A 27,943-nucleotide genomic window follows, 5' to 3' on the forward strand; every position below is an offset into this window, starting at 1 on the left:
CTTCCTCCTCCCATTCCTCTCCGGGATCCTGGGTTGCCTCCAAGCCCTCTTCTAGCTCCCCTGCCGGCATCCGATCACCTTGATCATCCATGGCACGATTTAATTTGGAATATTAATACTAAATTTTGGCCGCTCGTAATTTTGACCAAGTTTTTTTTTTCAGATATAAAAATTTGGTTCGGGCCTCAAATCCCACTCCCAGACACCAATTGTTACGGAAACGGGGATGGCGCTCCCCTGACCAAAGGGGGGGTTAATCCCCCTTGTATTTTGCACTGGCCGTCTCCGATCCTGAAGCTACCCTGCTCCCCTGTGGGGTGGGATTGGCCGAGGTGATTGGTCAAGGGATTCCCGTACACCTCCGCCAATCCCTCCACAAGGCAGGTGGGTAACTCCGCTCGAATCCCGGACAAGATGGAGTTTGCCGAGCGGTTTAGCAATCCGAAATCCGAGCCGTCAACAACACTAACCGGATTCTGAGCAGTTCTGCCAAATCGTGCCACGTATATTCAATAGGGGACAGGACGAAAGCGATCGGATGAGAAAGAAGGAACCAAAGGTAAGAAGGAACAGGTATTTATTACTATTATTTACACAACCAAAGAAACCAAAGGAGGAGGAAAGAAACGAAAGTAATTTACAGAAAAAGGAATTGCAGGTAGGATTGGCTGGAGGGAGAAGAAGGTGGGACCACAGGGCTGGAGGGATGAGGTTCAATTCCGTACAGGACGGCAGGGCTGGAGGCGAGCGGCCGCCGACTCTCCGCACTCGGGTCCACACGGCAAGGTTTGCTCGAAGCAGCACATCAGAGCTGCACGCGGCTGGGGGCTGTTTGAAGCAGCGTCTCTCCTCTCGCTCATACCTCTCTCTCAAGCGCCTTCCACCCCAGAACTCAACTCAGTCAATGCGCCTCCCTCCACAGAACTCTCAGTGCATGCTCCCTCACTCATCTGCATAAGCAGTCGCTCAGTCACCCTTTTATGGCCCTCCCCGAGATCAAGCCACGGGCTACGAGGGCACGCCTACCGGGTCGCTCTCCGCGGTGCCGATTGGTGGGCACGGGCTCTTCCTGGCTCCGCCCACGATGACGAGGGGTGGGCAACGCCCTTCTTCTCCGAGCTGACCACATGCATAATGGAGGCGAATGCTGCTGGCAATGGAGGCAAACGCTGCTGGCAATGGAATTTTGGGGCTATTGAAAAGGGGATCTATCTTATTTGATTTGGTGCAACGTAAGATCGACTAGTGGGAACATAGCCTTAACTGAAACACAGACTTATGAAATAACTATTGAGAAGGTCCTAAGGTGGCCTACGTGGTGTTCATGGACGAACGAAGGTGCACTCATTTCAATTAACAGCCAATTAAAGGGGAATGTACACAGGGGTTATTTATAAGGAATTTTAATACTAAATTTAATGTGAAGGTTCTAAAAGCTGCAACAGAACGTTTTCTTAATTTTTTTATGCAAACTTCCGCATCCGGACGATGGCAGCCTCCATTGAGTGATTTGGTTTCTGAAATATTTTTTCAAATGCTCGCATCTCATTGGTTCCGGTGTTTGGTGACGATTTTCGTTGAAGATAACCAGGCCGTGTGGGCCGAGGTTTGTCCTAAAGTATTTTAATTACAAATTAGAGGTGCATAAGATTGTGAATCAAACAAAGACGGGTGAAACAAACTCCTATTGAACGTTTTTCAATTTGTTATGCATACTTCCGCATCCGCAAGATGGCGGCCTCCATTGAGCCATTTGGTGCGTCACAGCTTCGGAATTCTCAAGCCAAGGGATCCAGCATAATCTGGTTTTCAACATAATACGTACGCGTTTATTCACAACACCGGCTTCGCCGGCTATAAGTTGGTACTTCGCTTATTTTTCAAGATATTTCGCTCACAAGGTTCAGACATATATATGGTGGCGGCCATCTTGGATTTTGACGTGGCGACCCAATTTTCAATAGCGTTCTTCCTTATGCCGAGATACACCCACACACCAAATTAGAAGTTGGTACTTCCCTTATTTTTCAAGATATTCATCTCACAATGTTCAGACATACATGGCGGCGGCCATCTTGGATTTTGGCGTGGCGACCCAATTTTCAATGGCGTTCTTCCTTGTGCCTCGACACACCCACACACCAGATTATAAGTTGGGACTTCGCATATTTTTCAAGATATTCAGCTCACAAGGTTCAGACATACATGGCATCAGACATACATGGCGGCGATTTTGACGTCTTGGATTTTGACGTGGGTTGCACCCACACACCAAATTCGAATGCGGTCCTTCGCTTACGCACGCACGCACGCACGGACGGACGGACGGACACACGGACGGAGGGGAAAACCATAGTCCCCCTTTCGCTCCGCGGTGCGACGGGGGACAATAACTGATGAAATCAGACAACAAACAACTGAAGACCAAAGAAAAAGCACCCACAAACATAATTGTACTACAACACGCAACTTGGTGTGTCTGTGTGTCTGTCTGTCTGACCATGATACATTCGGCCGTTACTCTTCCTATCCCAACCAAACATGACAAGAGGACAAAGCGTCACGCGATTGAGCATCTTCATTTTCTTCCTTCCCCATGGGATTTTCCACTTTGGGCGAAATCTTTGTTGAGATGAACAGATAGCTTGTTGTGGCATTTCCCCAAGGCCGCTTTTACGCACCCTTGGTGTGCACCTTTGACCTTTTAATGAAAAAAAACAAACCAATCAGCTTAGAGCTTTTGATTGCAGAACCAATTGTGTGACCCAACATGCAAATTCTTTAAATTTTCGGTCAATCAGATGAAAATCTGCGTTTTTATGCAACCTTGACTTTTTAATCTTAAAATAAAAACGATCGCCTTCTAACTTTTAAGTGGTGAACCATTTCAGTGATCCAAAATGCAAATTCTTAAATTGCAGGTGAATTGCACGAAAATTGTTTACTGCCGGACACAAACCACACACACATCTCGTTTTATTCATTTCTATTCCTCACAATTCTAACACACACACACACACACACACACACACACACACACACACACACACACACACACACACACACACACACACACACACACTTTGAATGACAGGAATTTAGCCAAGATGGCACGAGCGGAAGTTTTGGCTGTGCAGTGAGACGGGGACCAAAACCCGCCATAGAGCCGGAGGAAAGGCAGCAAAGAAAGAATTACGGCATCCCTTCCGAAAGAGGGGCAAGACCAGTTCAGAGAGAAAGACCAGGACAATCAGGCACAAACCAAGGGGAAAAGAATGGAAAAGGGAGATGTTGATGGGCAGAAAGACAAGGGAGAGCAGCAGAATGAGGGAGAGAAGGATGGTGAAGATGATGAAGAGCAGCTTAGACTAGAAGAAGAGTGCGCCAACAAAATAAAAGAGATGAAATTGATAAAACTCAGAGAAAGACCAAAACTTTATCGCATAGAAAACAATAAATGGACAAAAATCTTAGTGAGACGAAACCAACCATTCAATAAGAAAAATGATTTCAATATCATCCACCTTGAAGGAAATCGATGTCGTCTGTTTCGAGCGGAACTCTTTATTCAAGAAAAAGTAACGGGAGAACAACACCAGAAGAAGAAAAAAAACCAGGCCCAACAAATAGAAACCAAATTCCACCTTGGAGACAGATGCGAGACACAAAGAGAGCAACTGTGGAAGGAAGTGGAACAAATACAACAGTTCAGGAAAGGAAAGACACCCAAGACTAACAAAGAGAGAATCCAAAGAATAAAAAACAAACACAAAATCGAAGACAAAGACATCGAGTGCTTGGGTGCTGAAAACACTCGAAATAGAAATGAAAACGAGGAAGATAAAAAAAACTATGAAGAAGGAAACAACAGGAGAAAACAAAACCACGTGTTTGAAAGTAAACAAAAGAGATTTTACGATGAATTGGGGAAAAAACAGGAGAATATATCGACTCCCCCTGAAAAAGAAAAACTGTAAATATTTTTAATGGATTTTTTTAAGATCAAAAAGAAAATAACAAGGAAGTAGAATGGATCCCAAACTTGGAAAAGAAGAAGCAACATCTCGAGCAAATGCCCCCATTGATTTATTGAAGAAGAGAAAATTGGAAAACAACTTCAAAAAATACCAAACTTCAAGCCCACAGGTTTGGATGGAATTCCAAATTTCTGGCGAAAACAACTTGATGCTCTTCACAATCACAACAACAGGACATTTAATGAACTGATCCAAGAGGAAAAGGGAGTGGATGAGTGGCTCATAGAAGGGAACACCTTTCTCTTCCCAAAATGGGAACGAACCCACCTTCCCCACAAATACCGTCCGATAACATTCCGACCAGCCCCAAACAAACTGCTTACAGGGATCATCAGAAACGATGTACCATCATCCAACACAGCAAGGAGGTTTAGAGGCAGAACAAAAGGGATGTAAGAGAGGTTGTTGTGGATCAATTGTCTACCGATTACTGAACAAGACCATACTGGAAAATTGCAAAATGTGAAGAATTAAATTGTCCACCTCCTGCATCGACGATAAGAAAGCTTTTGTCATTGTCCCACATTTGTCCGAGGTCGTGTGCACAACTTTCACATGGACAGTTCATTTTTGTTTAAACTTTCAACTACAATCGTTTTGAACTGTGGAAACTACTGCTGTGTGGCACTGTTTATGAACCTGACAACTCAGATTATGATCACTGATGTGTTTTGATTTCTGCGACACAAAAACGGGATCAACATTTTAAGGATATAACATTCCGTGGAAGATGGTTGAAAATGGTTTGAATTCATCGTGATTTTGGTTTTGTAAAAATCTGTTTTTCACATTTTGATAATTGTGTCCATAAACGTCTTGCTCCAGTTTTCTGCCTCATTTCCCTTTTTCTATGACTATTCGACAAAGTTCCCATCTGCAGGCGTCCTGTGAGTGTCCCCATCCTGGGCTTCTCGATGTGCGTCAGTGTGAAAAAAGCCACTGAAAGTCAGAAAAAAAAGAAAGGAAAGAGTCAGACAGAACATGAGGAAAAGAAAGAAAGTCGGAAAGGTGAAGAAGAAGCATCAGAGCAAATTTTCTACAAAAGAGAAAAAACACAATTTCTTCATCCAGACGAAAATTCACGGACCGGTGTTTGTCACACGACTTCTCCGACTGTTCTCACCCGAGATTGCATCCAAACTTGGGATGGAAGTGTGGGTGCTGTGCAAATTCTCTATGCAAATGTGTATCGTACAGCGCCGACTGCAGGTGGGAGAGGGTATTACAGGTCTCCACCCTTTACAGTTTACAGTGCAGAAATCCTGTTCCCACGTTTCCTCGTCCTTCTCCACTCCAATGGCCTTTCTTTGTCTATTTCCAGTCTGTCCAATTCTCTTTATTCCTCTCTGCTCTTTCCTCGCTCTCACAGTTGTTCGTGGATATATCGGGTATTTTCCCTGAACAAGCAGCTTGCTATCCCTTACCAAGCCATCCGTTCCGCATCAACCTCTTTCCTCGCTCTCACAGTTGTTCGTGGATATATCGGGTATTTTCCCTGAACAAGCAGCTTGCTATCACTTACCAAGCCATCCGTTCCGCATCAACCTCTTTCCTCGCTCTCCCAGTTGTTCGTGGATATATCGGGTATTTTCCCTGAACAAGCAGCTTGCTATCGCTTACCAAGCCATCCGTTCCGCATCAACCTCTTTCCTCGCTCTCACAGTTCATGGATATCTCGGGTATTTTCCCTGAACAAGCAGCTTGCTATCCCTTACCAAGCCATCCGTTCCGCATCTCCCTCTTTCCAGACGGTGCCTGACGGAACAAGCCGATGTTTCGTGTTAAGTTTCCAAAATGATCTTCATTATGATTTCTAGTTCGGTAAAATAACCAAGGATCGCTTTTAAAAGTTCTAATAACAAACGGTCCTTGTTTGGTTCGATCCAGAATTTCATATATTTTATCATTTTTAACCGAGTTTTGGATTTGTGACGAATCTGCGGATTGGAATGGATTAATCAACTATTTTCAGAGATCGATTGAGAACACGGACTTTGTGTCACACTGTACCTCATGTACTGTATAACACTGTACCACACGTAATGTGCGCGATGAAGGGAGATGTGTCCATGATGGAGCACAGAACGAATCCCCCGGGATGGAGGAGCGGCTCAGATGGAGGAAACGGGGTCAGTCCGGGACGTTCTTCGGGGGATCAGGGGTCTGGACCCGGTACGTACTGTTCGTTCACGTGCGGGGTCCGTGCTGTGTACTATTTAAATAAATAATTTATATGGAGAATCACACCATGTACGGATCAGGTTCCCTCGTACAATATCGTGTCGATCTCCTCATTCGGTTCCCCCTTATGAGATCGTGTCGATGTTCTGATCGGGTCCCCTCGTACAATATCGTGTCTATGTTCTGATCGGGTCCCCTCGTACAATATTGTGTCTATGTCCTGATCTGGTTCCCTCGTACAAGATCGTGTTGATATACTGATCGGGTTCCCTCGGACAATATCGTGTCGATCTCCTGAGCCTGTGAATCGATCCCGTTCGTTGTCATCCGAGCTCGAACGGACATTTTGATTCCGGAGAGCAGATTCGCTAATGCCGTAATGGACGATTTTGAGAAGTTCGGGATCGTTTCCTCTTCTCTCGGAATCGACAAAACTGTATTATAATCACTTATGACAGGTGAGCCTCCCCTCACATCCAGGCTTCATCATTACCCATGTTGTACTTCACTAACACAACATAATATAACATCCAATCTGTGAGGATCACTGACGATGTAAAACGCGCGAAAAGGAATATTTTGTCACACGTTGTTGTTGTTGTTGTTGTTGTTGTTGTTGTTTGTGTTCTCCTTCCATACACATTTATTAAAACTATTAACAAATATTACTACAGAAAATTTCCGTCTTTTTCGAGAACGTTTACCTTTGGTATAATAAACAACGTTTACCTTTGGTAGAATAAACAACGTTTACCTTTGGTGGAATAAACAACGTTTACCTTTGGTAGAATAAACAACGTTTACCTTTGGTGGAATAAACAACGTTTACCTTTGTTGGAATAAACAACGTTTACCTTTGGTGGAATAAACAACCTTTACCTTTGGTGGAATAAACAACGTTTACCTTTGGTAGAATAAACAACGTTTACCTTTGGTGGAATAAACAACGTTTACCTTTGGTGGAATAAACAACCTTTACCTTTGGTATAATAAACAACGTTTACCTTTGGTGGAATAAACAACCTTTACCTTTGGTAGAATAAACAACGTTTACCTTTGGTAGAATAAACAACGTTTACCTTTGGTAGAATAAACAACGTTTACCTTTGGTAGAATAAACAACGTTTACCTTTGGTAGAATAAACAACCTTTGCCTTTGGTAGAATAAACAACGCGGCGTTACGCGCGCTGCTTGCGAGCAAGGAGGAAGCGGACAAGCGGTAACTTATAAGCGTCTTTATTTCAGGAGCTCACTGCAACACTAGCGCGCTCCGGGCTGCGCGCCCCGTGTATATTGTAACGAATGTGGAAACGTTACAATGTGAACGTTACAAAAGTATGGTAACATCCTCGTAATGTAAATAATGGTCGCAGCCGTCCTAGTTAATTCCATGAAACTTACACGCAGGTCACGATATATCTTTTAAATAGTGTATTTCCTTATTCCATGTAGGCTAAATATGTGTTTCCCACTAGATTGACTTTGCATTGTATCGAACAAAATAAGCGTAGGCCCTTCCAATTTCCCCAAAACCTCCCTTCCAATTGCCTTCCGCATTTTGGGCGGTTTTCTTCAACCACCATTGGCCACGAGGTAGGGTTGGGGAAGAAAGGCGTGTCTCCACCTCATCATAAGAGGGAAGGAGTGAACCAGCCCTAACAGCCAATCAACACCGCGGTGAGCGACCCGGTAGGCGTGCCCTCGGAGTCGGCGGCTTGATTTCGCTCGAGGTGATAAAAGCGACTGTAAGGGACTGCTTTGGGAGAGGCCTTGAGAGATGACCCTGGGAGATGAGCAAAGAGGCTGCACCAAAAGGAGCGGTGAGATGCGAAACGCTCCAAGCCAAAGAGGAGAGGTACTCGGCAAGGAAACCAGCTTTGGAGAGACGCGCTGAAAGGAGGGAGACGGCTCCACCCCAAGAAGAGGAGCAGGTGTGCCGAACCAGCGCGTGACGTCTACCGCAGCGGATACACGACGGAGGGTTTCCCGCCAAAACCGCGAGGAATTGCGAGCTGCGGCCTCCCGACTTTGCCTCCCTCTCAAGCAATCCACCTCAAGCCCTACCTGCCTGCATTATCCCCTGTGTAAGTGTGAACGTCCTGTCCTGCTCGTTGTCTTGGGGTTAAGTAAAAATGAATAGTGTAAGTTAACGATTCGCTGTGTTACTGCTTCTTCCATCCATTGCTGTGTGTGTATAATAAATCTGTTCTTCCTCCGTATTCTTCTTCTTCTTCTTTTTCATTTTCTTTCGGTCGCTGTAGAGGTTTCCCGATTGAATATCTGTGGGGCGATCTGGTCAACGTCGGGTGGAATCGGGTTCTAATCGGGGAGTAACTGTTCGGACGCGGTTAAATACACCACCGCTCGGTCAATATAACATCTAAAGCCGCGTCTGTAACAATATCTTCAGGCCACGCCTACCCCTCGGGCGTGGCCGCCGCCCACTTGGTGCGCGGAATGATGTCACCACGCCAGTGGGCTTTCGTGTCCGCCACACGCGCCCCCCCAGAATTCCCACGCACCTGGAGGGCCAGTTTGCGGGGCAGACGGATGACCCGGCCGAAGCGCCCCCTGGCGATCGGCGGCGTCCGGGGTGCAGGGATGCCAGGTGGGATGCCCCTGGCTGCCCCTGGGATGGGTGCAGGACCGGGGGGCGGCGTGGCTGGGCGGTGCCGGGGGTCCGCCCACAGGGGGGCGGCCCTGACACAGGGGTCGGGCCACTGGCGGTGGATGGTCCACGTCGAGGTGGGCCGGCTTGAGGCGGTCTACAGAAATGCGGTCAGGAGTACCGCCGATGTCCAGGGTGAAGTGCTTCGCCCCGGTCTCCAGCACGCGGAAAGGCCCGTCGTACAGGGGCCGCAGTGGTGTCCAGTGGGCATCGTGGCGGACGAAGACGTACTCCGCCATGCGAAGCTCCGGGGCGACGTGCGTCGGTGGGTGCCCGTGGCATGCCGTTGGCACCGGGGCGAACCTCTAGGCGGTCTCTTGCAGAGCGGAGCGCTGCTGTGCTGCGGACCATGGTGCCGTGGAGTCGGGGAGGAACTCGCCCGGCACCCGCAGCGGTTGCCCGAAGACCAACTCCGCCGCGGATGCGCGCAAGTCCTCCTTGGGCGCCGTCCGGAGGCCCAGCAGGACCCAGGTGAGCCTGTCGACCCAGCCGCCGTCGCGGAGGGTGGCCCGGAGCGCGGCCTTCAATGAGCGGTGAAATCGCTCACACAGGCCGTTAGCCTGGGGGTGATAGGCCGTGGTTCGGTGCAGCCGGACCCCGAGCCCCTGCGCGACCGCCCCCCAGAGCTCCGAGGTGAACTGGGGGCCGCGGTCGGACGAGATGTCTGAGGGGGCGCCGAACCGGGCGACCCAGGTGGCGATGAAAGCCTGCGCGACGTCCGCCGCCGTCGTCGACGCCAAGGGCACGGCCTCCGCCGGCCACCGGGTGGTGTGGTCCACCATGGTGAGGACGTGGGTGAAACCCCGCGAGGGGGGCAGAGGTCCCACCAGGTCCACGTGGACGTGGTCAAACCGGCGTTCCGGCACCGTGAACGGGGCCAACGGGGCCTGGGTGTGCCGGTACACCTTGGCGCGCTGGCACGCGAGGCACGTCCTGGCCCAGCCGCGGACGGCCTTCCGGAGGCCATGCCAGACGAACTTGTCGGCGATCAACCTTTGGGAGGCCTTCGCGCCCGGGTGGGACAGGCCGTGGATGGCGTCAAACACCTGGCGCTGCCAGCCCGCGGGCACGATGGGGCGAGGCCGCCCGAGGGAGACGTCGCACAAGAGGGCCGTGCCCGCGCCGTCGAACGGCACCTCGGCGACGCGGAGGCCCGTGACGGCGGTCCGCAAGGCCTGGACGTCGGGGTCAGCGGCCTGGTCCGCTGCCATCCGGGCATAGTCGATGCCGAGGTGGACTGCGTGGGCGACGGCCCGGGAAAGGCAATCCGCCACCGGGTTGTCCTTCCCCGCGACGTGCCGGATGTCCGTCGTGTACTCGGTCACGGCCGAGAGGTGACGCTGCTGCCGGGCCGACCACGGCTCGGTGACCTTGCCCATCGCGAAGATCAGCGGCTTGTGGTCGACGAAGGCCGTGAACGCACGGCCCTCGAGCAGATGGCGGAAGTGCCTGACCGCCAAGTGAAGCCTGAGCAACTCGCGGTCGAAGGTACTGTAACAGCGTTCGGGCGGGCGAAGCTGCCGGCTAAAGAACGCCAGCGGTTGCCAAGCTCCACGCACCCATTGCTCGTGCACCGCGCCCACCACGTAGTCCAAGGCGTCGGTGGTGAGGGCGATTGGTGCATCGGGCGCCGGGTGCGCGAGCAAGGTGGCGTTAGCCAAGGCGAGCTTCGCGCCCGTGAACGCCGTGTCCATCTGCTCGGTCCAGGTAACGTCGCCTTTGCCCGGCTTACCTCGGAGAGCTTCGTGCAGGGGGCGCAGGAGCTGGGCGATACGGGGCAGGAACCGATGGTAAAAGTTCACCATGCCCAGGAACTCCTGCAGCCCTCTGATCGTGCGGGGGCGCGGAAACCCCTTCACCGCCTCCACCTTGGCCGGCAGGGGGACGGCTCCGTGCCTGGTGACACGGTGCCCCAGGAAATCGATTACGGCGACGCCGAACCGGCATTTTGCGGGGTTCACAATCAGGCCATGCTGGCCCAGGCGTTCGAAGAGCGTGCGGAGGTGGCGTAGGTGCTCTTCGCGGGACGCGCTGGCGACGAGGATATCGTCCAGGTAGACGTAGACAAAATCCAAGTCGCGCAGGACGCTGTCCATCAGTCGCTGGAACGCCTGAGCCGCATTCTTCAGACCGAAGGGCATCCGCAGGAACTCGAAGAGTCCGAATGGCGTGATGACCGCCGTCTTCGAGACGTCCTCCGGCCTGACGGGGACCTGATGGTAGCCGCGTATGAGGTCCACCTTTGAGAAGAAGGACATGCCCGCCAAACGGGCGGAAAAGTCCTGAATGTGGGGGACGGGGTAGCGGTCGGGAGTGGTGGCGTCATTGAGACGGCGATAGTCCCCGCACGGTCGCCATCTCCCGCCGGGCTTTGGCACGATGTGCAGCGGCGACGCCCAAGCACTCTCCGAGCGCCGAACGATGCCGAGTCGCTCCAGGGTAGCGAACGCCGCTTTTGCCACCGCCAGCTTCGTCGGCTCGAGGCGGCGTGCCCGGGCGTAGACCGGTGGCCCGACGGTGGGGATGTGATGGGCCACCCCGTGCTTGACGGCCCCCGCCGAGAAGGTGGGCCGCGTGAGGGCCGGGAGGCGGGTGAATGCGTCCGCTGCCGGAAGCGTACAGATCAACGTGGCCGGAACCGAACCGTTCGGCAAGCCGCTTGGCGAGCCGCTCGTTGAGCTGCTCGACGAGCTGGGCAGCGCACAAGCGAGCGAGCTGAACGTCTCGGCCTGGACAAGACGTCTGCGCTTTACGTCGACCAGGAGCCCATTAGCGCACAGGAAGTCCGCGCCAAGCAGTGCCATGGGCACGTCGGCGGTGACGAACGTCCATCGGAAAACCTGCCCTCCGAACCGCAGAGAGAGGCAGCGTTTTACGTACGTACGGATGGGCATCCCGTTCGCGGCAAGCAGCACGGGGCTCCCGCCCGCGGCGTGCTTGTCTGACGTACCGGCGGTAACGACACTCACCTGCGCTCCCGTGTCGCACAGGTAACGGCGCCCGGATAAGGTGTCCGTTATGAACAGCAGGCTGCTTGAACGGCCGGCGCTCATCGCCACTATTGAGCGCCGGCCTGGGCGGTTTTTTTTTGTTTGTTTTTTTGTATACAAGATCGAGGCTCGTGAAAGAGCGAACATTAATCGCACAGAAAGACAAACAGACACATAAAACAAATAACATCGGGAGCGGTAGACAAGATGGGGAGAGAGGGGGAAGGACACAAACACAACATTTGAGAGCAGGGACCGAGAGACATGGAGACATCGAGAGATCTGTGGGAGGGAGAGGGCTTTGGGGGGGAGGCATGTGAAGGGGGGGGGGGGTGGGAGAGGTATAAACATATGGACACTGCCAGGATTTCCAGGAAAGAAGTTGGAATTTCAAATAAGGTGGATCTGGGGTGAATTAGTGGGGGTAGAAAAGATCAAGGTTATGGATGGGGGAAGATAAGAGATGGTGGTGAACAGCTGTTTTAAAGACCTGGAGGGAGGAGAGGGATTGAAGGGAGTGTGGGAGTTTGTTCCACAGGCGGGAGAAAAGAGGAATGAAAGAGTGAAGGTGAGCAGAGAGCCGAGATTTCGGCAGTTTAACCATCAGAGGGTTGCTGGCAGATCTTGTGCGACCTGTAGGAATATTTGGGGGACAGAGCACAGAGAGAGCTGGGGGAGCAAGGCCGGAGAGGAGTCGGTAGAAGACAGAAAGACCACCTACCTGCCTGCGGTGAGTGAGTGAAAGGCCCTCAGAGATAGCTTCATCGCGGGAGATTCCAATGATTTTGAAAGCTTTGGATTCAACAGCGTGAAGCCGAGCCAGGTGTGAGGCAGGAGCACCAGCCCATAGGGGAGAACAGTATTCCATTGAGCTGCGGATGAAAGAATTGTATGTGGTGAGGAGCTCAGGTGTGCCGAGGAAGGACTTCGCACGACGGAGGATGCCCAGTCGGCGACTGGCTTTGGAGGCCAGCTTGGAAATGTGGTTTTCCCAAGAAAGATCATGGCAGATAGTGAGACCCAAAAGCTTGAGCGACAGAACTTCTTGGAGAGGATTGTTGAGAAAGTAGATGGGAGGGTTGTCCAGTCGATCTTTTCGGAGAGACGTAGTAAGAGAGTGAGATTTGTCAGGATTGAAAGACATGTTCCACTTGTTTGACCAGTCTGATTTTGTCCCGGTCTTCAGAGAGTGAGGAGGCTGCAGACTGCCGATCTGAGGGAAGAGGAATGGAGCGGCAGAGAGTGGAGTCATCAGCAAAGAGACAGAGAGGATTTCCCGACCTGTTGAAGGAGCATGGCGGATGACACTGCCGAGCCTCGTGGCCGAACTTGGCGTGGAACCAGCACCAGGTGGTGGAGCTGGGGGAGCGCGGCTGGCTCCGCCAGGCCGGTGGAGTTGGCGGTTTTCCCCGCGGTGGCGGTTTTCGCCACGGCGGTGGGCGGGGCGTGGCGGCGGTCACGAGGTGCGTATCAGCATGCTGCGTATGCTGTGTAAGCTGATGCTGTGGATCAGCATCATCAGCAGCATCAGCCTCGAGGTCCGTGACGGCCGCACCGACTCTCGCCCGCGTGTCCGAAGCCGCGAAGTACCTGTCCGCCTCGGCTGCCAATGCTCGGGGTTCCGTTAGCACGGTCCCGGCCAACGCGAGGCGAACCTGCGCTGGAAGTTGGCGACGGAAAAGCGCCCGGAATACAGAACCGGGGGCTTCGTCGCCCAACAGTGACAGCATATGGTCCATGCGGACCGACGGGCGCGTGTCGCCGAGCTCGGGGAGATCCAGGAGGCGGTCGGCCCGTGCGTCGTCCGTGAGGCCGAACGTGGCTAGGAGTAGCCGCTTGAGTGCCTCGTACTTGTGGCCGTCTGGTGGGTGGCGAAGGACGGACACACCTCGAGTGGCCGTGCCGGGCCCGAGGGAGGCGACGACGTGGCAGTAGCACGTGTCGTCGCCGTTGAGGCGCCGAAGCTGAAATTGGGCTTCGGCTTGGACGAACCAGACTTCGGCCTGGGCCTCCCAAAATTCGGGAAGTTTGATGAAGTTGGCCATGGCAATGGCGTCGTGTGTGGAAGGATCGCTCCGGCAGATCCAACGTTGAGGGTCACCAGTAAAGCGCGGCGTTACGCGCGCTGCTTGCGAGCAAGGAGGAAGCGGACAAGCGGTAACTTATAAGCGTATTTATTTCAGGAGCTCACTGTAACACTAGCGCGCTCCGGGCTGCGCGCCCCGTGTATATCCTCAGGCCACGCCTACCCCTCGGGCGTGGCCGCCGCCCACTTGGTGCGCGGAATGATGTCACCACGCCAGTGGGCTTTCGTGTCCGCCACAATAACATCCAATCTGTGAGGATCCCTGACGATGGAAAACGCGCGAAAAGAAATATTGTCACGTTGTTGTTGTTGTTGTTTGTGTTCTCCTTCCATACACATTTATTAAAACTATAAACAAATATTACTACAGAAAATTTCCGTCTTTTCCGAGAATGTTTACCTTTGGTAGAATAAACAACGTTTACCTTTGGTAGAATAAACAACGTTTACCTTTGGTAGAATAAACAACGTTTACCTTTGGTAGAATAAACAATGTTTACCTTTGGTAAAATAAACAACGTTTACCGTTGGTAGAATAAACAACGTTTACCTTTGGTGGAATAAACAACGTTTACCTTTGGTAGAATAAACAACGTTTACCTTTGGTAGAATAAACAACGTTTACCTTTGGTCGAATAAACAACGTTTACCTTTGGTCGAATAAACAACGTTTACCTTTGGTCGAATAAACAACGTTTACCTTTGGTAGAATAAACAACGTTTACCTTTGGTAGAATATACAACGTTTACCTTTGGTCGAATAAACAACCTTTACCTTTGGTAGAATAAACAACGTTTACCTTTGGTAGAATAAACAACGTTTACCTTTGGTCGAATAAACAACGTTTACCTTTGGTCGAATAAACAACGTTTACCTTTGGTCGAATAAACAACATTTACCTTTGGTAGAATAAACAACCTTTACCTTTGGTAGAATAAACAACGTTTACCTTTGGTCGAATAAACAACATTTACCTTTGGTAGAATAAACAACGTTTACCTTTGGTCGAATACAACACAACACAACATGCATTTTAAAAGGCCATTTTCCCTGCTAGAGCGGGGGTTAGCCTTGCGGTCCCCATGACAATCTTCTCCATTTTGCCCTATTTTCTGCATCTCTCCTTGTTAACCCCCTTGCCCGCATTTCTTCTTCCACCATCTTTAGCCAAGTCTTTCTCGGTCTTCCCCGTCTTCTACTTCCTTCTACATTCATTTCCATCACTCTTCTCAACCAGTCACTTTCATCCTTCCTCAACACATGACCAAACCATCTCAACCTGTTCCTCTTCACAGCATCAATCACAGGCTCTATTCCCATCATCTTTCGCAATTCATCATTTGTCTTCCTCTCTGTCAACGATACTCCGCACATCCGTCGAACCATTCGCATTTCCACCCTTTCCAACCTTCGTTGCTGCTCTACGTTCATTACCCATGTCTCGCTCCCATAAATCATAACACTTCTCACACATGCAGCATACACCTTTCCCTTCAGCTTCAACGACACTCCCCTCATCATCAGCACGCCACTCAATTCCCGAAACTTCTTCCATGCACATCTCACTCGAGCAACCGTTGCCGAGTCTGATCCACCTTCTCCATTCAGCATGTCTCCGAGGTAGCAAAATGTTTTCACACCTTCCAGCTTCACACCGTCTCCAAGATCCAACTCAACATTTCCTCCATCTGCAGCTCCCTCTGTGCACACCTTACATTTGAATGTAGCTGCCACACTGGTTAATGACCCCCTCAGACCACTACATTTTTGATGAACCCACTCAGCGCACATTGTACACTGAATGGAGTTCACTCCGACACCCTTGCTACACACAGCACAAGGCCACTTCCCAGTTCTTTCCACCTCACCACATGCTTTACCACTTGCCATCACCATTGTCTTTCCAATATTCACCTTCAGACCTTTTGTCTCCATACATTCCTTCCACGTGTTCATCTTTTCCTTCAGTCCATCCATACTTTCCGCAATCAACACCAGATCATCTGCATACAACAACTCCCACGGTAAACCCTCCTTTACGTTCTGAGCCAGCACCTCCATCACAGCTACAAATAGTAGTGGACTTAGTACCGACCCCTGATGCACTCCCACCTTCACCTCAAACTCACCACTGTTCCCGTCCTTCGTCCTTACAGCTGTGCGCGCTCTTTTGTACATTGCCATCACTACTCTGATCAACCATTCCTCCACTCCCAACTTCCTCAATGCCCATGTCAATACTTTGGGTGGAACCCGATCGAATGCTTTCTCCAGATAAACAAACCCAAGAAACAACTTCTTCCTCTTCTCCATGTACTTCTCCTGCAACTGCCTCACAATGAAAAGCGCGTCTGTCGTTCCTCTTCCTGGCATAAATCCAAACTGCATTTCGTCGATCTTCACTTTCTTCCTTATCCTCCTCTCCAACACCCTTTCCAATACCTTCATTCCATGCTCCAATAACTTTATCGCTCGGTACGAGCCACACTCCAGAGGGTCACCTTTCCCCTTGTATAGAGGGACGAGGGTACTCAGTTCCCAATCCACTGGAATGCGGCCTTCTTTCACCACCAGATTACAGATCTCTGTCATTCTCTTCACACCCCAACTTCCTGCTGCCTTCAACATATCTCCCACAACTCCCGTCGGCCCTCCCGCTTTTCTACCCTTCATTGCTTTTATCGCTTCCTCAACTTCCTTCTCAGTTATCTTCTCTGCCGGTCCTAAAACTGGGTTACTCTCTATGTTGCCATCCCATTCATTCTCTGTATTCAACAGCATTTCCATATATCTTTTCCATCTTCCTTTAATTCCATCTGGGTCGACAACGATTTGTCCCACTTCATCCTTCAAGCAGCTCACCCCCATCACATCACACCTCTCTTTCGCTATCTGCTTTGCAATCCTGAATACCGCTCTCTGACCCTCTTCCGAATCCAAGCGCTCTCCGAACATTTTCCTACATGCCTCCTGCGCCTTTGCTACCTCTTTCTTTGCAGCCTTCCTGGCTGCCTTATAACTTTCATGCTCTGCTGTTTCTGCTCCCGTACCCTTCGCCTTCTGCCACTCCTTGAACTTCTTCCTCTTCTCGTCAATCCTCTTTCCAACTTCATCATCCCACCACCATGTTTCCGAGTGCCTCGGTGGTCCTTTTGTCCATCCACATACCTCACCAACGGCTCCCAACAGACTAGCTTTCATTGACATCCAACCACTTTCAAGCTCAACCACATCATCCTCGACCCTACTCAGCCTCTCTTTTAATTGCTCCCTTACTGTCACCTCTTTCAATCTCCACACCTTCATTCTCGGTTGGTACTTCACCCGCCGAGCTCTCCTCGCACCTTTCACCCTTACGTCGCAGACAACCAAGTGGTGCTGTGAAACAGCCTCCTCCCCCAGGATCACCTTTGTGTCTCGGACGTGCCCCCTATCTCACCTACGCACCATCAGGTAGTCAACGGTTGTCGTCGACCCACCTGACGTGTATGTAACAAGCTTATTATCCTCTTTCTGGAACTGAGTATTACAAATCAACAAATCAGCTCCATCAGCAAACTCCAAAATCCTTTCACCTTCTCCATTTCTCACTCCATATCCGTAACCCCCATGAACTCCGTCAAAACCATCCATACTCCTTCCCACATGTCCATTTAGGTCTCCTCCTACCACAACAACTTCATCTTTCACGTTTTCCATCAGCTTCTCTATCGCACACCAGAACTTGTCCTTCTCTTCATCGCTCCGACCAACCTACGGAGCATATCCCGAGATGACGTTCACCAAGAGCTTTCCAATCATCATTTTCACCATCATCAACCTATCACTCACTCTAGTCACACTCACCACACTGTCTACAAACTCCTCAGAAAACAGGACACCAACACCATTCACGCCCTCCAGGCACCCTTGCCACACAAACTTGTATTTCTGTCCCTGCCTACCCTTCACCATTCTCACACCACTTCCCTTCCATCTCGTCTCTTGCACACAACATATGTCCACTCTTCTTCTGACCAATACTTCCACCACTTCTCCTGATCTCCTTGTCATTGTCCCTACATTCCATGTCCCAAACCTCAGAAACCGATCTCCACTTCGGGCTGTACCCTGTCCACATGTAGTTGTAATTGTCATGGTTCTCTTTTTGAGGCAATGTTTTTTTTTATGGCCGGATGCCCTTCCTGACGCCAACCCTCTTAGTCGCCTCCTACGACACGCAGGGATACGGCGTACCTATTCTTATCCAGGGTACACACTGGGAAACGTTTAAAACATGGAAATCCTGGGGGGGGGATCACCGCTGCGGTTTAAACATATTTAAATAAATATTTAAACAAAACCATGAAAACAATCTGGGAAAAGTCTCTAAGTGAGAACGTGGATTTGAGAAAGCAGGAGCAGAGGTGAAAGAACAAACGAGAATATAGGGGGCGGGGCACAAGTCGAGACGAGGAGGCCGCACGAGCCACCAGGCCGCACGAGGCGCGGACAAAGAAACGACTAATTACACACAAATTTGCAACAACTACAAAACCAAAACCAAATAGAAACACACAATAACACATACACAACAAAATACGCAGCGGAAATTTGACAAAGAAACGAACGGGAAAACACTCAAACTTTGATGCCGTGGAGAGATCAAAGCAAGCCCCGTCGCTCGCGGCTCGAGGGAGCGGAAGCGGAACCCTTTGACCGGATAAACCGAATAAACAACGTTTACCTTTGGTAGAATAAACAACGTTTTGCTATCGAATCTCCACGTGAGGAAATCAATATCGCATCTTCTCCTTTTTCAAAATCTGTGTTTTTAAAATTAAATTAATCATTATCTTTCAAACGGAACCTTTTTTTACCTGAACCTGCAACTCGGAACTTCTTGTCTGAAACGACACACAGGATTTGATGAAAAATGACCACAACCTTCATCACCTGTGATCTACTAAAGTGTGTTTGGAGTGAGTGTGGTGGGAGTCCGGAGGGAGTGTGGTGCGAGTCCGGAGGGAGTGTGGTGCGAGTCCGGAGGGAGTGTGGTGCGAGTCCGGAGGGAGTGTGGTGCGAGTCCGGAGGGAGTGTGGTGCGAGTCCGGAGGGAGTGTGGTGCGAGTCCGGAGGGAGTGTGGTGCGAGTCCGGAGGGAGTGTGGTGCGAGTCCGGAGGGAGTGTGGTGCGAGTCCGGAGGGAGTGTGGTGCGAGTCCGGAGGGAGTGTGGTGCGAGTCCGGAGGGAGTGTGGTGCGAGTCCGGAGGGAGTGTGGTGCGAGTCCGGAGGGAGTGTGGTGCGAGTCCGGAGGGAGTGTGGTGGGAGTCCGGAGGGAGTGTGGTGGGAGTCCGGAGGGAGTGTGGTGGGAGTCCGGAGGGAGTGTGGTGGGAGTCCGGAGGGAGTGTGGTGGGAGTCCGGAGGGAGTGTGGTGGGAGTCCGGAGGGAGTGTGGTGGGAGTCCGGAGGGAGTGTGGTGGGAGTCCGGAGGGAGTGTGGTGGGAGTCCGGAGGGAGTGTGGTGGGAGTCCGGAGGGAGTGTGGTGGGAGTCCGGAGGGAGTCCGTTGGGAGTCCGGAGGGAGTGTGGTGCGAGTCCGGAGGGAGTGTGGTGGGAGTCCGGAGGGAGTGTGGTGGGAGTCCGGAGGGAGTGTGGTGGGAGTCCGGAGGGAGTGTGGTGGGAGTCCGGAGGGAGTGTGGTGGGAGTCCGGAGGGAGTGTGGTGGGAGTCCGGAGGGAGTCCGGAGGGAGTGTGGTGGGAGTCCGGAGGGAGTGTGGTGGGAGTCCGGAGGGAGTGTGGTGGGAGTGTGGTGGGAGTCCGGAGGGAGTGTGGTGGGAGTCCGGAGGGAGTGTGGTGGGAGTCCGGAGGGAGTGTGGTGGGAGTCCGGAGGGAGTGTGGTGGGAGTCCGGAGGGAGTGTGGTGGGAGTCCGGAGGGAGTGTGGTGGGAGTCCGGAGGGAGTGTGGTGGGAGTCCGGAGGGAGTCCGGAGGGAGTGTGGTGGGAGTCCGGAGGGAGTGTGGTGGGAGTCCGGAGGGAGTGTGGTGGGAGTCCGGAGGGAGTGTGGTGGGAGTCCGGAGGGAGTGTGGTGGGAGTCCGGAGGGAGTGTGGTGGGAGTCCGGAGGGAGTGTGGTGGGAGTCCGGAGGGAGTGTGGTGGGAGTCCGGAGGGAGTGTGGTGGGAGTCCGGAGGGAGTGTGGTGGGAGTCCGGAGGGAGTGTGGTGGGAGTCCGGAGGGAGTGTGGTGGGAGTCCGGAGGGAGTGTGGTGGGAGTCCGGAGAGGGTGTCCGGAGGGAGTGTGGTGGGAGTCCGTTGGGAGTCCGTTGGGGGTCCGTTCGGGGTGTGGTGGGAGTCCGGAGGGACTGTGCTGGGAGTCCGGAGGGAGTGTGGTGGGAGTTCGGAGGGAGTATGGTGGGAGTGTGGTGGGAGTCCGTTGGGAGTCCGGTGGGAGTCCGGAGGGAGTCCGGTGGGAGTCCGGAGTGTGTGTGGTGGGAGTCCGGGGGGAGTCCGGGGGGAGTGTGGTGGGAGTCCAGAGGGAGTGTGGTGGGAGTCCAGAGGGAGTGTGGTGGGAGTCCAGAGGGAGTGTGGTGGGAGTCCAGAGGGAGTGTGGTGGGAGTCCAGAGGGAGTGTGGTGGGAGTCCGTTGGGAGTCCGTTGGGAGTGTGGGAGGAGTCTGGAGAGGAAGGCAATGCCGGGTACCTTTGTTAGTTTGTCAATATTGACCAAGAGAGATTGTTGGGTTTGTTTCCTTCATTTTATGAAAGTAAAAACTCTTTGTTGTTTTACTTTTCCAAGTCGTTTCAAAAACATATTTTTCATGGGATTGAAAAGTTCACTTTTTCTGAATATTTCTTGTGATGACGATTTTCTTTAGAAATGCTCCTTAAACTTGAGTTTGAATGTGATGTTTTTATTTTCAGATTTTATTGTGAAGGTGAAGGTGGAGACCGAGTTCATTGATGAGTTCTCGTTTGTCAAAGGTTTGACCCACAATGTTCCTATTATATAATGTTAAACACCAACAATGTTCCTGTTACATAACGAGTTTATGTGAGTCGAGTTGTGCTCTCCAAGATGGCCACACGGCGGCTGCACTTCTCTTGGGTTACAATCATTCTATATTTTCTCAGTTCAGCGGTTTCATCACGGGAAATTGTGGTCACGTGGTCCGTCTACACCATCTTGTTCCAATTTACCGTGAACAACAATATTCATCCCCTACATTATTTGTATATCGGACAACGCTGTATACTTGAGAATTATATGGTTGTGTTGTGTCAAAATGACGGCATATTTAATGACAATAGAAAAGAATGATTGCACATGCATATGTGTTACATATGTTTTCCGCACATGTGAATGATTACATGCAGACGCATGTTTTCAGCGGCACAGTACTTGTGTTAAAATAAAGTAAGAGTTGGAAAGAAATGTCCCCTTCACTTGTTGCTCATATACATTTTGATGTGGCCTTCTTTTATTCCTTCTTTATTCTTTCGCAATGTCTTCTTTCTCATTTTAAACCAAGAGAGGTGAGTTATCACCAGCATCCTGCTCAAATGAACAATTCCTGCCCTGACTAACTGCTTGGAATGCAATGCAACCACCTTTTCCCTTCCTCTTCCGGCCCAATATCACCCTTGGCAAGCAGCCTCGGACCTGGCTTCAGGCAGAGCACACAATCAATCAATCGATATTCCCAAGCTATTTCTCTTTTTTTTCACTCACAATTGTTATCTATATGTATAAAACAGTGTGTGTGTGTGTGTGTGTGTGTGTGTGTGTGTGTGTGTGTGTGTGTGTGTGTGTGTGTGTGTGTGTGTGTGTGTGTGTGTGTGTGTGTGTGTGTGTGTGTGTAATGTTACCGATAGACTCCTAAACGGAGAGGCTTACGTGCTTGATATTTGACATAGACATGGCCATTGAGCGTGGGACGAACATGGCCGAACTCAAAATATTTGACGATCCATATTTTTTATTCATATTTACCTCAGCGCATTTCAGCGCACGGAATCAACGGAATCAGAGCAGGTGGGTGCTGATTCGCTCAGAGCGATCACGTGATAACGCTATGACGCTATGACGCTATGACGCTATGAACGATATGACGCTATGAAACGCTATGACCGCGATGACGCTATGAAAAAAAAAATCGCTATGACGCTATGAAACGCTATGACCGCTATGACGCTATGAAAAAATAAATCGCTATGACGCTGTGAAACGCGATGACGCTATGAACGATATGACGCTATGAACGATATGACGCTATGAACGCTATGACGCTATGACACTATGAAGAAAAAATCGCTATGACGCTATGAAACACTATGACGCTATGAACGCTATGACGCTATGAAAAAAAAAATCGCTTGCTTTGCTAAGGGGCTCGCTCCCCCCCCCCCCCCCATTGCCCTCCCGACCCCCTCCCCTCCCCCGCTTGGCAATGCCGGGTACTTCTGCTAGTCTTTTATATTCTGTAGTCTTTTTGGTGTGACTCCATTTCTGTTTTACACTTCTTTCAAATTTCTGCATTCAGTCACTACCTGTGTATCTCTTCCACAAACACACTCTGCACACCTCACATCAGGCACACATCAGTGACGAGTTGGAAGAATGACAAGAAAGCATTTAGGAATATAATCTCCGTCTTGTGTGGTATAAAAGGAACACATTGCGCTTCAAGCACAATGAGCGCAGGTTCCATACGCTGTGCTCGATGGAAACAAAATAGCGTCAAAATCCAGGTTGTCGCAACCTTCTTATACAGGAACTCCATATACATATCCGCCCCATCAGCAAAATCAACTGAAACAAGTATTAAAACACGGCGGCTTTTGTTTTGATGTTTAACCAATGACCACCATATAAATCTCCATATGATCATGGATAACATACACACCATCAATATTTACCCAAATCTTCTCATGGATAAATTGATGAGGTGGTTGGAGGAAGTTTAGGGAGTTGTTTCCTCGACGATTGATATCAAGGGGGATCTTTCTCCAACTCAAGGGGAACCTTTCAACTGCTTGCGTTCGTAGTGCAATGTTGTACGGCAGTGAAACCTGGGCGATCAAAAAGGAGGATGAACGGAGGTGTGAATGAAATGAAATGAGATTAGTGAGATGGACATGTAATGTGACACTGAAGCATAAGAAACCAAATGTGGAATTAATAAATCGGTTAGGTATAGTGAGCATTCGTGAGGTGATGCATCGGGGTAGGTTGAGGTGGTTCAGACACATGGAAAGGATGGGGGAGGGCAGCTGTGTGAAGAGGTGTATAAATATGAATGTGAATGGAAGGAGAACTAGAGCCGTCCGAGGAAAACATGGGATGAGTTGCTGAGAGATGATAGGGGTATTTGGGGTCTTTAAAGGCTGAGGTGGGAATGAAAATACCCTGAGTACAATCCCCAAGTCGAACTTTGTCTGTGTCCCAAATTCTGTGGTGTTGGCCAAGCTGTCTTTGCAAAAAAACCGTGAACAAAAAGATACATAGATATCCGATGAATTTTATTTATTTGATTTTCACTCCTTTTTCATTTGTCAATGTTAAATTGAGATGTCTTTTTGAGACGTTTATTTTTGTGACATTTATTTCTTGGGATTTGACCAAATTGTCTTTCAAAATCCTTCGTTTTTATTTATTTCATTGGATTCAATCATTTATCCTTTTTGTTTGTGTAATATAATGATGTCACATGATTTACAGATGAAGCTCCTCTGGTCAAGATGGAAACCTTCCAAAGTAACTCTCTTCAGACCTCCCAGGATGCTTTGAGCAATGTGGATGTAAAGCAGGAATCATGTGATTCTCCTCCCGCGGAGCCGAGCAAAGCTGAGCAGCTACTCAAAGGTAAGCCGAATTACGGAGAGCTCGCATCACACTTTCTTTACTTATTTTGTTTATTTTCCAGAATAAATTACTTATTTGCAATCCTTGGAGAATTGTAGATGCGTTCAGAGTGTTTCCCCACTTCATCTGTTTTTATGTCGAGACAGGGATATTGCTTCAATTTGAAATCCCCCAGAGACCTTTGTGCACTTTACACAAGAAGCTAAAGTTTGAAAGTCTTTCCTCCTCCAATTCACATTGGCGGAAATAAATTGTGAATAACAAACCAATTGAGATTACTGGGACTTCTTCATCGTGTGCGATCGAGCAGGGTCTTTGTACATAAGTCAGTCAGTGAGTGAGTGAGTAAGTAAGTCTGCAAACACTTCAGTCATTGTCGCTTGAACCAAACACACGATGTTGATGAAACTTGGCCACAAGCTTCATATTTGATGCTGAACGAGGGTATATTGACCACAACAAAATCTGGGCTCATTAAAGTGGTCTACGGGGGGGAGGTGGGTAGGGTTGATTCCCCCCGCCCCCCACCCCCCCAAGATAGGTTTTGCTCTTTTCTCTGAAACTGCACACACAATTTCGATGAAACTTGCCCACAACCTTAATCGCCCGTGATGTACCAAAGTTTGTTCACGGCATTAAAAATATCAGGGTTGAGGGAGTTTGTGGGGGGTTGAAGTGACTGTTGCTCCTGATCCAGGTGAGCTTCAGGAGTCGTGGTCCTATTTTTCAATCCTTGATATGGAGCTTTTCCATTGAGCGAAGTGCAGAAATATGTCAAATGTTTAATCTAATCTGAGAGAAATACTTGTCAATTCTGCAATATTTTAATGTTTTGGTGAATTTTGAATGCTTTTTTGATTTGTCTTTCCAGTGAAACAAATGGAACTGGTTTCTTGTTCCTACTGTTCCCAGTTTTTCTCCTCAGAAGTTTTAAATCGTCAGATGACACACACTGATTCTCAAAAAAAAGATGCATTTCACAGTGTGTCTTCCATCCGCAGTTGTAAAAGCTGTACAGACTCTCTCAAGAATATCCAAGGAATTCAGAGACCATTCAAGTGTTCTATTTGCAATAAGGATTTTGCTTCTTCATCGTATTTGCATAAACATCGAAAAATACACACAGGAGAGAAGCCCTACAAGTGTTCTGTTTGCAAGAAGGCTTTTGCTTCTTCATCGTATTTGCATGAACATCAAAATATGCACACGGGAGAGAAGCCCAACAAGTGTTCTGTTTGCAATAAGGTTTTTGCTTCTTCATCGTATTTTTATCAACATCGAAAAATACACACGGGAGAGAAGCCCTACAAGTGTTCTGTTTGCAAGAAGGATTTTGCTTCTTCATGGTATTTGCATCGACATCAAAAAATACACACTGGAGAGAAGCCCTACAAGTGTTCTGTTTGCAATAAGGATTTTGCTTCTTCATGGTATTTGCATCGACATCAAAAAATACACACAGGAGAGAAGCCCTACAGGTGTTCTGTTTGCAATAAGGATTTTGCTTCTTCATCGTATTTGCATCAACATCGAAAAATACACACAGGAGAGAAGCCCTACAGGTGTTCTGTTTGCAATAAGGATTTTGCTTCTTCATCGTATTTGCATCAACATCGAAAAATACACACAGGAGAGAAGCCCTACAAGTGTTCTGTTTGCAATAAGGATTTTGCTTCTTCATCGTATTTGCATCAACATCGAAAAATACACACAGGAGAGAAGCCCTACAAGTGTTCTGTTTGCAATAAGGATTTTGCTTCTTCATCACATTTGTGTCGACATCAGAAAATACACACGGGAGAGAAGCCGTACAAGTGTTCTGTTTGCAAAAAGGATTTTGCTTGTTCATCAAATTTTCATCGACATAAAAATATACACACAGGAGAGAAGCCCAACAAGTGTTCCGTGTGTCTTAAGAGATTTGTTTTGAGAGCAGCATTAATAAATCATCAAAAAATACACACAGGAGAGAAGCCCTTCAAGTGTTCTGTTTGCAATAACGATTTTGCTTCTTCATCAAATTTTCATCGACATAAAAAAACACACACAGGAGAGAAGCCCTACAGGTGTTCTGTTTGCAATAAGGATTTTGCTTCTTCATCGTATTTGCATCAACATCGAAAAATACACACAGGAGAGAAGCCCAACAAGTGTTCTGTTTGCAAGAAGGCTTTTGTTCGTTCCTCAGCAATGAAAAGACATGAAAGAATTCACGCAAGAGAGAATATATCAACCTCACTGTGAGACTGGTTTTTACACTGAAGCGCAAACCTGAAGCAATAACGCCTGGCTCCAAAACTATGACAAAACTGAAGATGAACAGAATCTACTCTTCATGGATGGTGTGTGGTGAGAAGACTGCTAGTTCCAGATAAACACCATAAATTACCATTCATTTACTGGATCCCAAAAATGCACAAACACCCTTGCAAGATGAGGTTCATCATCGCATGTAGAGAATGTAGTTTGAAACCTTTGTCGGGCAGTATTACAGCGGCAATGAAACTAATCTATAAATGCTTAAAAAACTACCATGAAAAAGTGAAGTTTTATTCTGGTATTAAGAAATTCTGGATCATTGACAATTCCAAACCGGTAATCGACAGTGTCCACAACATTAATAACAAGGGTAAAGCAAAATGTCTTTCAACCTTTGATTTTTCCACATTGTACACAAACATTCCACATGACAAGCTGGTAACCGCATTGGACAGAGCAATAGATAAAGCATTTGTGGGAGGTAATAGAGTATACATTAATGTATATCAAAACAGAGCACACTGGTCTGTAAAGGATAATCAATATTCATGTAGTTTTTCAAAAAGTAAACTCAAAGAAAGTATTCGATTTCTGCTAAACAACAGTTTCTTTACATTTGGCAACAAGATACTCCAGCAGACAGTGGGCATACCCATGGGTTCAGATCCGGCCCCTTTCTTTGCAAATTTGTTTCTGCACATGTACGAGTTTGATTGGGTCCAGAACATGTGCAGGAATAAATTAACAACTGCACGAAGATGCAGAAACATCTTCAGATTCATTGATGATTTGTTGGCAATTAATGATGGATTTATATTTGAGCAGCTTCATGATGATATATATCCAAAAGAACTTGAATTAAAAAAGGAAAACCAAACTTCCACTTCAGTTTCCTTTTTAGAATTACAAATTGACATCCATAATAATAAATTTCACACCAAATTATTTGATAAACGAGATGCATTTCCATTCCACATTGTCTGAATGCCTTTCTTCGACAGCAACATTCCCAAAAAGCTATTTTATGGTATGGTTGCAGGTGAAATAATTAGGACTGTGAGAGCAACCACACACAGCTCTGAACTGGTCAATAAATTACAACAACTAGTCAGACGTATGTTAGCGCAGGGAGCTTCGGTTGGTCGATTAAAACAAGTTTTCTTTAAAATCACAAAACGACACCAAATCGAATTAGTGAAATACAATACGAATAGTAAAAATATTATTCATGAGATCTTTATGTAAATACAGTACAATATAACAATTAAATATACTACAAATCAATGTTGCTAAGAATCGGTGGTTGCTAGGATACGGCAGCATGCCAAAAACCGTTATAAATGACAGTTTGAACATTCTAAGTGTACAATATAATATTATATTACAGTACAATATAATACAAGTACAGTGCAATATAATATTATTCATGAGATCTTTATGTAAATACAGTACAATATAATAATTAAATATACTACAAATTAATGTTGCTAGGAATCAGTGGTTGTTAGGATAGGGCAGCATGCCAAAAATCGTTATAAATGACAGTTTGAACATTCGAAATAGAGTTTGATCGAGAGGTAGGTGGTGTGGTCATGCTGTTTGGTCGATTGATGTGTTTAAGGGTAAGATGTGAATGATTTAATGATATTATCATATTATAGAGTGTGTAAGGAAAGTTATAAATATATGATAACACATTAAATCCTATTGCAAGTAAAGTTGGGATAAGTGAGGTTGCATTGATGGGTTGACTGACTGCCTGGACGCAACTGAGGTTGTGAATCCACTGATTTACCATCAATTGATGTGGATCCATGATCGAGGTTGTGGATCCGCCGTTTGGAGAGGTCCTGGGCTGAAAGGATTGAAACCTCGAGGAAGAACGGTGCCC

The 27,943-nt window shown here is 48.6% G+C and overlaps 1 protein-coding gene across 1 annotated transcript in view; it reads left to right on the forward strand.

Annotated features, from left to right (window-relative positions):
• LOC137428532 (uncharacterized) overlaps window positions 1-26,037 on the forward strand; it is a 73,686-nt gene extending 47,649 nt beyond the window's left edge. Inside the window, exon 4 of the mRNA XM_078777348.1 lies at window positions 24,871-26,037. Within this exon, the coding sequence (XP_078633474.1) occupies window positions 24,871-26,037 (1,167 nt within the window). The remainder of the gene's footprint in view (window positions 1-24,870) is intronic.
• The last annotated feature ends 1,906 nt before the right edge of the window (window positions 26,038-27,943 follow it).

The sequence above is a fragment of the Myxine glutinosa genome, chromosome 5, assembly GCF_964187855.1.
Source record: "Myxine glutinosa chromosome 5, kmMyxGlut1.1, whole genome shotgun sequence".
Taxonomy (NCBI): Eukaryota; Metazoa; Chordata; class Myxini; order Myxiniformes; family Myxinidae; genus Myxine; species Myxine glutinosa.